General features: G+C 42.4%; 1 protein-coding gene across 1 annotated transcript in view; it reads left to right on the top strand.

The window, feature by feature from the left end:
- Positions 1-9,727, top strand: part of nova2 (NOVA alternative splicing regulator 2) — an 84,630-nt gene that overhangs the window by 2,013 nt on the left and 72,890 nt on the right. The window contains exon 2 of the mRNA XM_071495788.1: positions 1,832-1,900. Within this exon, the coding sequence (XP_071351889.1) occupies positions 1,832-1,900 (69 nt within the window). The remainder of the gene's footprint in view (positions 1-1,831; positions 1,901-9,727) is intronic.

Genomic DNA, 9,727 nt, shown 5'->3' with positions numbered 1-9,727 from the left:
ATGACAGTTTGTGGGTTTTTTAAATTCTTTTTTTTTGGGAGACCCAACCTCTAAGTGCAGACTGTTAAATCTGACTGTCAGTGTGAACATGTTCTATTTTCGGATGTGTCTTCCTTTGGGAGACAGAGAAATATGTCATTAGCAAGACTGAGAAAAATATTCCAGCACAGAGTGGCAGAGAGCCAAGCTTTAAGGTCCTGTCTGAGATCTGATGGTTATCAAAGATTTAGAAAAAAGACAAAAACACACACAAACAAAAAAGGTTTTAGTCGACCTGCACCTTTAATGTGGAGAACAGACTCACATCAGTGAATTTCTCTGAATGAAGCTGTGTGCAGCTGTTATGCTGAATTTTATCTGAATTTTCACATCAAAAAAAATATTCTGTTTTGCTTCAAATATTTTTTCCTGTAAAGGGAGAAAAGTCTGAAACAGTGTGTTGACAGTTAAATCCCCACACAGCTTGATCAAATGTGTTTTGTGTTAAAGTCAAATGACCAGTGCTTGGTGAATAATTAAGTTAAATATGACATAAATCGATAAAATATGCAAATAAAATCTGATTTCACTGCAAGATTTTCTGCAGGTTTGACCAGAGAGGAACCTCCAACGTGTTAGAGGTGGTCAACGTGACTGATGTAAACACAGAGGTGTCATGTTTGGCCTGATTTATTGGTCCGATCTCACTGAAATGGCCACAAGATTTCCCTCTCAAAGCTGTAAATCTTGGCTGACCTAGTCATTTTTTTAAAATTAATTCTGTAATATTCTAAGAACATAAAATCTAAGTTAGTGTGACAGGTACAATTAAAAGTAAAATTCTTTAAGATAAATAAGTTTTTAATATTCTGTAGATTTTTGGGTGGCCTGGCCCTTTTCCACAATGACCGAAAAGAAGAGGACAGTCATTTTTAACAGTTCCTTCAGCTCCCAACAGGAACCATGACAGACACCCTCCAGAGTAATAATTAGACAGAGAGAGTGTCCGGCTGAAGAGGGGTGAGCTGCAGGTTATAGCCGGCGTTGTTTAACTGCAGATCAATGCAGCGCTCGGAGCACTCAAGCCTCCTTCTCACTGTATGTAAAAACCCAAGGGACCATCCTGCTGCCTGCATAACAGTCAGGCAGCTCGTCCTTTTAGACAAATGAAAAGGTTGGGATGATGATGATGATGACGAGCATGGCTGAGCAGGCTTCTGCTCAGACAGAGGATGGCCACCAGGTCAGCTCTCCCTCAGCTAGCAGCATCAGGCTGATGATCGGATGACATTTGGTTGGAAATGACCAAGTCGCTCACACACACACACACACACACACACACACACGTTCACACACAGACACACACACATTAAGCTAAACAACAAAGAGGAATCAGAGCTTGGTTGCGGGTCTTTGGTGGAGAATTCTGCACTGACAGTTCACTCACTGTTTAAGAAAATGTCTGTTTGTGATATGATGGAATAATCTGGTCTATTATATCTGACATTTACAGCTTGAATTAATCAGATGACACATATGAGATTAGCCTAAATGAGTCTTTTATTTTTCTAATAAGATGCACAAACTGCTTATATTTCTGGCCCTTGACGCAGAAGAAAATATTCACCATCTAGTGGCTGATTTTACCCAAAATGCTTTTCAACAGAACCTGTTTATTTTCACAGAGATTATGTTTTTGTATTTATACTTTTTTCTTTTAATCTGCGCTCAGGCTGCAGTTTTAACTTTATATAAAGTCAAAGTGCTGCTAAGAGATCATGATAATGGTTGTTTCTCTGTATGATTAGTTTACGCCACACACTCCCCACCCCTGTGCTTCCTCTCTCTGTAGTGGCCTTCCTGCAGCCCCTATTTGAAACTGAAGGCATTGTATTCCCTCACCAAGAAACTGAGACTCATGGTAAGAGAGACTTTGATTTTGATCTTCTACCTGTTTTATAATCTACTGTAACATTCTTCAATGCAGGACTGATTCAGCAGTGATAACACGTACATGTTGTGTTCTTAAAGGCCAAATTCTGCAGAGCCAAAATCAAAATTTCAGGGCATTTTCATTTGGGTTGTCTGACTGCTGCAGGGCCTGACATTTAAATAGGATTTAAAGTAACATGTAACACCTTCATATTCTACTCATGATTCAGGATAATGCATGCTGATATTGTTTATATTGTATGTGATCAGTTCCATAACATCCATTTTCATGCTTTTTTTATACAAATTCAGTGTTTCTTTTGTCATGATACCCAACATTACTGCACAGATGAGTCCTGATGACCTTTGACCTCATGCTAGCCATATCATCAAAGCATTTGGGTTTATGACTGCTGATGTATTGTTGAAATGTTCATTCACTGTTCAATGTGCTCAGAGTGTTATTTGTATATATGATGGCTTCAGTGTGCACCGTGCAGCTGCTGTTGAGTAAAAGTCACATGACTTTTTTTTTTTCCTTCTTCACGGTTAGATCGAAAAAAGAAAGAAGAAAAGCTCTGAATTGAAAATTATCATGTGTCTGTCATGCTTTTTTGGGTTTTACTCAACAGCTGCAGCTTAGAAATATATCCAGATGTAACGAATAATGCCTGAGCAAAGTGTTTTCCATTCATGTCGATCAGACCTGCTGTGTGAATGAGAACTGAGATTTAATTCAAAGAAGACAAAGAAAAGATGGACTTGGATTTTTCCACTGAGCTTCCAGGTGGTTTGTGTCCAGGCTTTATCCAAACACGTGTGTGTGCGTGCATGTGTGTGTGTGTGTGGGGGGGGGGGGTGTGGAAAACGGGAAGCGACACTGGAGAGAAAGAGCTGGTCAGCTGTCAGACAGTAGATACGGAGCGACATGGGAGCGCTGTAACCCTGCAGGTCATAAATCACGACCACTTCTCATAAAAAGCTGAAGGCCTTAAAGACGAGAAGATCAATGAGTAGCTGCAGTAGCTGCTGTTCACAGCCCCCCCAACCCCACTGACCCTCTAATCCACCAACACAAATCCATTCTTATCTATGCATCCCCCCCATGCCCCTCACCCCGGCTCAGCAGGGTTCTCTCCAGCATTAAAGGAATTCAGATTTCCTTCTAATCGTGTACATATATGATCAGGGACATTTAATAAGCTCAGTGTTAATATTTAAGTTTCAGATGTTTAAACTCAGATAATTTCCAAGGCCAGACTTGACCCTGATTAACTCAAAATCTGCCAGTGATTTTATGATTTAAGGATCTGCTGCTGTCGGCCAGTCAGGGCTCAGTTGTTTAACTACGTGGACTTTGTTCATTTAAACTGAGACTACAATATATAAAGAAAAAAAAAACTCAAGGAGAGAACTTTTCTGTACATTTGACAACAAAGTAAGAACATCTGGATATCACACGCAGCCTTCAGGAGAATTTACAGCTGCTTAGAGTTAAATGCTTTTACAGTATCAAGTGGTCAAAATGATTCAGGGCATGAGGTGTACAGTTAAAACAGACACACATGGGTTAAAAGGTTAAATATAATATAATATAATATAATATAATATAATATAATATAATATAATATAATATAATATAATATAATATAATATAATATAATATAATATAATATAATATAATATAATATAATTTAATATATAGTTTCTCAGCAGCACATACTTTGCAAGATTTTGTAACAAGTACTCCGATTTAAAGGACCGGGTCTTAGTTGTCATGGTAATAGTTATAAACACATGGGTAAGGTCATGGAAAGATCACATTTTGGTTGGAATTAGGGACAGATTAAGAAAAAGTTCCTTAACTTCCTTAAGGTTAGAGGGCCTGTGTCGTCATGGTTACAATTTTAAATACGCTTTTGAGGTTGCTGAGTGGTCATAGACCACTATCTACCACTATGACTATCGGTTTCACACTGGAAATGAACAGCAGGATCCTGTGTGTAATACCTGTGTTTTGTCGACCCGTCCATCCACTCCAACCTAACGCAGACTTAGACGCTCTTCTACTACGTCACCTAACTTCCTCCTTTGGTCCCGTCATAATCATTACAGCTGCTAGAATTCACGTAACAATAAAACATCTGGCTCCTAATAAGCTGCTTGCACCTATGACCCATGGGCTTTTTTTTATTACAGGACAGTCTGTTCTCTAATGATACCATATTAAAACAAAAATTTCTAAGTCCCAAAATGATCAGAATTCATCATCTTCAAAAACAAACAGCATCCAGACTGTGAGAGACTAAAACACTCTGGACTGATCATTGTTTAGGGTTTTGTCTATGACCAATACCGATACCCCAACATCCAACAGCAGCCTCTTAGCCTAATAGAAATGAGTCAGATTCAGTCAAAACAAATGCAGCTTTCAGGGAAAAAAACTGCTTGTATAAGCCATTAAGAAGTCTTATGTAAGCACAAACAAAATGAATTGGATGTTTTTGTTTTTTGATTTTCATGTAGGTGGTCAGAAAACGAACATGCGGGCGGGTACGCCTCCAGGTTGAACAGTCAGGGGAAAGTTTGCTGACCTGGACGTACAGACCTTTCAGTCCTTTCATCACTTTATAGTACAGACTATAGACTCTCCTCTCCTCCTCTCCTCTCCTCTTCTCTCCTCTCCTTTCTTCCTCTCCACCTGTCCTCTCTCCTCCTCTCCTCTTCTCTTCTCTCCTCTCCTCTCCTCTCCTCCTTTCCTCCTCTCCACCTGTCCTCTCTCCTCCTCTCCTCTCCTCTCCTCTCCTCTTCTCTCCTCCTTTCCTCCTCTCCACCTGTCCTCTCTCCTCCTCTCCTCTTCTCTCCTCTCCCCTCCTGTCTGTAAGATATAATACATTCATTTACTAAATGGATTGACTGGCAAGTCTCTGTTGGGAAGTAGGGGGGGTTGAAATGCCCTTGCCAAGTGACGTTAGGGGACTAGCAGTAGTGTGTGTGTGTGTGTGTGTGTGTGTGTGTGTATGTGTGTGTGTGTGTGTGTGTGTGTGTCTGATATAGTCATCTTTGTGTTCCTGTCTGACTTTAGTTGCAAGAAGCAGAGATGAAGTTAAATGAGGGAGATGAAGGTGTGTGTGAGTAAATGATGTACCATGCTGCAGATGGATGCACATGCATGAACACTACTAACACATGCAAACTCACACACACACACACACACACACACACACACACACACACACACACACACACACACTCATGCATGCTTGCTGTGGGTATTGAGCCTTGGCTGTATGAGACAGGGCCTTTGATGCTATTGATCGGAGTGTTTTCTGTTGCTCCTGGAGCTGAGCGGAGCATCTTTTTTTGGGATGTCCACACAAAGGAGAGCTGCTTCCTCACATTGATCGGCTATGTGGCCGAGGAGGAAGAAGCCCCGCATTTAGCTTTGAACATGCGAAATTAGACAACAACAGAGGGGCTTCAGTTCTACACGCAGCCTAAACTGCAGCACTGTGAGCCAGAATTAATTTGTGCTTTTAAATGAAATCTGAAGTTATTGAGAATCTGCAGAGTTGTATTGTTCATACGTTGAGTGTTGAATGTCAAGCATCGTTTTTATACAAAATTCGGGGCACTTTTCTCTGCTGACGCTCGTCCTTTAGCCTCGGTGTCTTGCAGAACACTGCATTCTCCTCTGCGACACGCCTGTTTTCTTCACTCGCAAGCCTGAGCGTTTCTCGGCTGCTCCCTCTCCTCTCTCCCTCTTTCATTCTCTCCATCTTCCTCTCCTCCTCATCCATACTAATCATGCTCTACTTCAGACCATCACGACTGCACCCTCCTCCTCCTCCTCCTGTCCTCCTTCACCCTCGTCCTCCCATCATTTTGTCCTCCACCCACCCCCTTCATCAATAGCAGGCTGCCATTGATGAGGCTTGCTCGGCAACCGTTTCGGAGGCTGTCCATCGATTCGCAGCCGCCGTCGGCGGGACTCTGCCAGCAGTAGCTGCAACTCTCCTCCTCATCCTCCACCCTCTCCTTCTTCCTCTTTTTTTTCAAGCCACTGCGTCAAAGTAAAAAAAAGAAGCCATTGTACAGGGTGGGGTGAAGGCGCCGAGAGGTGGGAGTATTCCCACAAAGGGGAGCGTGCGATTGGTGAAGCGAGACGCCAGTCACTGCTAGCTGGCTGCTGATAGGTGAGGAGAGCTGGGCGGCGATGAATATGGATGAGAGAGCGATGAAAGGGCCGATGCAGCGAGGACTGGATGGGCCCCCTCCTCTGAAATAGCCTTGGTCCATGAACAATACACATCGGTTTTCACACACACACAGAAGGGAGAGAAAGGAGGCGGCTGCTTCAGTATCTTTGTTAGCGTAGCCGCCGTGTCTGCTTCGATTTCTACGCAGACGCCCTGACGATAGGGATCGTTTCAGTATGGAGGCATTTGATTGGTTCTCCCTGAACTTCTGTTCAGACTGAATTTGTGTGTTCTCCGAACAGATTACTCTGCTGGCTTTCTTTTTGTGATCCGCAGGAGGGGACATTCCCTCGTCTGTTACCCAACAGGATTTCATTTTTTTAAAAACTTTTTTTTAGTTGTCATGTTTTAGAATCCCGTAATTTATTCAGATTTCTTTTCTGTGACCTGTTTCCAAATAACAGGAATCACTTTATTATTTTTCTTTATAAAGAACTGGCATCATTTTTAAATCGAAACGTCCTCCATTTTAAAACAGACAAAATGACTGATGGCATGCAAATAAAACACAGCATTAGATGCTGCTGGTGTTATGAGTCATCTCCGTACCTTTAAGAGAAAATTATGCTTTTTTAAAGACTTGCTCATCTGTGAGCTGGTGATACGGACTGAAAAAGACCTTTCTAAATGTAGATCTGCAGCATTTAGTAATTAAATCACTCAGCAGCACCGTGAGTCACTTCAAGCAGGTTATCAAACAGCATGTGTATCTGTGAATTAGAGCTTTAAGAAACTCCCTTTCTCATTTCTTCTCCAAATATTTGATTATTCAAAGGGTCGCAGGAATTTTAAGGACCTTATGGCAGCTGCTGGCAGCATCTGAATCGAGTGATTAAGAAACCGGAGCTCCCTCTGCACACTGAACGGCATCACCTTAAATGTCAGTTCTAAATTGAATGGATGACACGGGGAAAAAGTGGAAACATTCAGACGATAAAGATAGAGAGGTTTTCCTCTGCGAGCTCTGTGTTTATGAGCGACCACGACCATCTTTCAGACTGAAGACAGCTGGTCAGAGCCTCACTGCAGGAGAGCTTTACATGTTTGTGTGTGTGTGTGTGTTTGAATGCGACCCCCCAACAAAAGCGCAGGGGGTGTGTTAGACAAAGCCTGCCCCCCTTAACTCTCCCTGCTTAGGGGAGATGAATATTTTCCAAGTCCCCAGAGCTCCATACCAGAGCCCTCCTTCATCAGCCCGGGCCGCTGCAGACTGTTCTGACATCTGATGTTTCTGCACAAAGTTCCATGAGATTCTGAGAGTCTGGTCTGCATGTGTACATTTGACCTAGATTTGCGATATGTTTGAAACGAAACCTCGTATTTGGAGCTGATTTCTGGTATCTCCCGTTATCCTACAGGCTTTCAGATATTTTATTCTTAGAGTGGAAATATGTCTGAAAAACATTCAGACCAGTGTTGAGCTGTAGGACCATCCACTGAAATCCAGATTCATCTTTGTTTTGATGCTTTTCTGAATTATGATCAAATGTTTCACATACAAAACCAACGTGATTTATACTAATTATGATAAAAACAGAATCATATCCAGTTTATCAGATATTTGACAATGAAACATGTAATTTGGGGGAATGAGTACAAGGCAATGTCATCTATTTTTCATAGATTTTTGGGGGGAGCGGGGGGCGTTTTTCTCTAGAAAAAGCCAAACAACTGCTGAACGCCATAGATCCACTGATGGTATAATAAACTAAAGCTCTTTAAACTGCGTCAAACCTGCAGTGAGGAGGTAACGTTAGATACATGTGTGTGAGGCAAAAGTAACCGAACATTAGAAAGGATTTGTGATCCCCCCCCCCCCACCACCACCACCACCACCATCGCCACCGCTCCCCCACCCCTGCAGGCCTGTGGACACCAGATCCCAGGATTTGAGCCTCCAATCCCCCAGCATGGAGAGCCTATTCTGGGCCTGGCGGGTCCGCAGGGGCCTTAGCAACAGATTGGACTGTTTACTCATCCAGTAATGTCGGAGAGGACCATTTATTATTTATTGTGAACAACCTCTGCGTCTCCAACGACGACCCCGACTTCACCCCCTTATTCCTCGACCCACAGATGAGCATAGGATGCAGGAGCATAGAAGACAGTGGTTTTCATAATATACAAACACACACACACACACACACACACACACACACACAAACACACACACACACAGTCGGGTGCAGAGCTGTTACACATGGAGGCCACTCTCTGACCTTGCTGCTTGTGCTGCTATAGCTCCCTTCAAAACAGACTTTCTGGGAGTGGTGGCTTGGCCATGTTTTCATTACATCACACACTCACACATACTCTCTCTCTCTCTCTCTCTCTCTCACACACACACACACACACACACAGCCTTCACAAAGCAGATACACAGAAAAGTTTTGTGTCCAATTCTTTTGACATGTTAAAGGAAATGTGTGCACTTCCTGTGTGTGTGGTAACTGCAGGGATTTGAGTGTGTTGCTTAGAGGAGTGAAAACAAAGACCCTCATCACAGCAACCAGTACAGAGCCCTGTAGTTACCGTATCCACACAGACACACACAGACACACAGACACACACACAACCATTACCTGCTCTGTGCGGTGGTTTGAATGTGTAGCTAATCCCTCCATTTCCCAGCCTTGAATTTCTTCTTTCTTTAACTGTGTCAGTGTTTGTGGTTTGTGTTGTGGGAGTGTTGAGGTTCGATAAGACTGCTGGAGGCTCGCCAGTTTACATCAGCATGCAAAGCTAAGATAGTGAAAGAAGTCAGTGCCACACTTCACACAGAAGTAAACTCGAATACAATAAACATGACATTATTAACATCTGGTTGAAAGCAGCTTTGAGTGAGGGAAACCAACTTGCCCCTGTTGAGCTGGTGCAGTGGTGAAACAGCCCATGTAGGTCTACGTGTTGTTTCAAATTAGGTTAAGATCTTTGATGACATAACATAACCTTTGGCAGCCATTTTGGAGGTCTGCAGCTGTGGGGGAAACATGGCTGAATGTGGGTCTGAGAGTCCGACTCATTTTATGTTGTTTGATTGATTTGGAATTGAGCTCTGGAAGCAGAGCCTGACCCAGTCATCGCCTGGGCCAATATTAGTCATCTCAGACGTATTACACCAGCAAATAGGGTAGGGCTGAATGATATATATTTAAAAAATCATATTGCGATGATTTTGGCTGATATTGTGATTGGGATATGAGGCATGATTTCAGGTGGAATGGTTATTTTTGCATTTCATTTTCACTGAACAATATAAAAATGCTGATTTTTGTTGGGTCCTGTACCAAACAAGCACATTCCCTTGTGTCTGGAGAATATCATTTGTAGGTCAGGAAATCTCTGTAGCACCACAATGCCTAGTCTATGATCTGTTGAGACATATTTTAACTTTATCAAAAGAGTTGCCGTTCCTACAATTTGGATATTGCACTCCGCCATATTGTGATCTCAATAATATTTCAATTACAGGTTCAGGCCTAATATACAGTGCAGTAAAGTATCAACAAAAAGAGATGTCAAAGATATGTTAATATATGAGAAACAGTTTCTCCAGC

This window comes from Trachinotus anak, unplaced genomic scaffold (assembly GCF_046630095.1).
Source record: "Trachinotus anak isolate AG129_WGS33_773 ecotype Australia unplaced genomic scaffold, CSIRO_AGI_Tana_v1 ptg000014l, whole genome shotgun sequence".
Taxonomy (NCBI): Eukaryota; Metazoa; Chordata; class Actinopteri; order Carangiformes; family Carangidae; genus Trachinotus; species Trachinotus anak.
The sequence above is the reverse complement of the archived record's forward strand: the minus strand, read 5'-3'. Positions and strand labels throughout refer to the sequence as shown.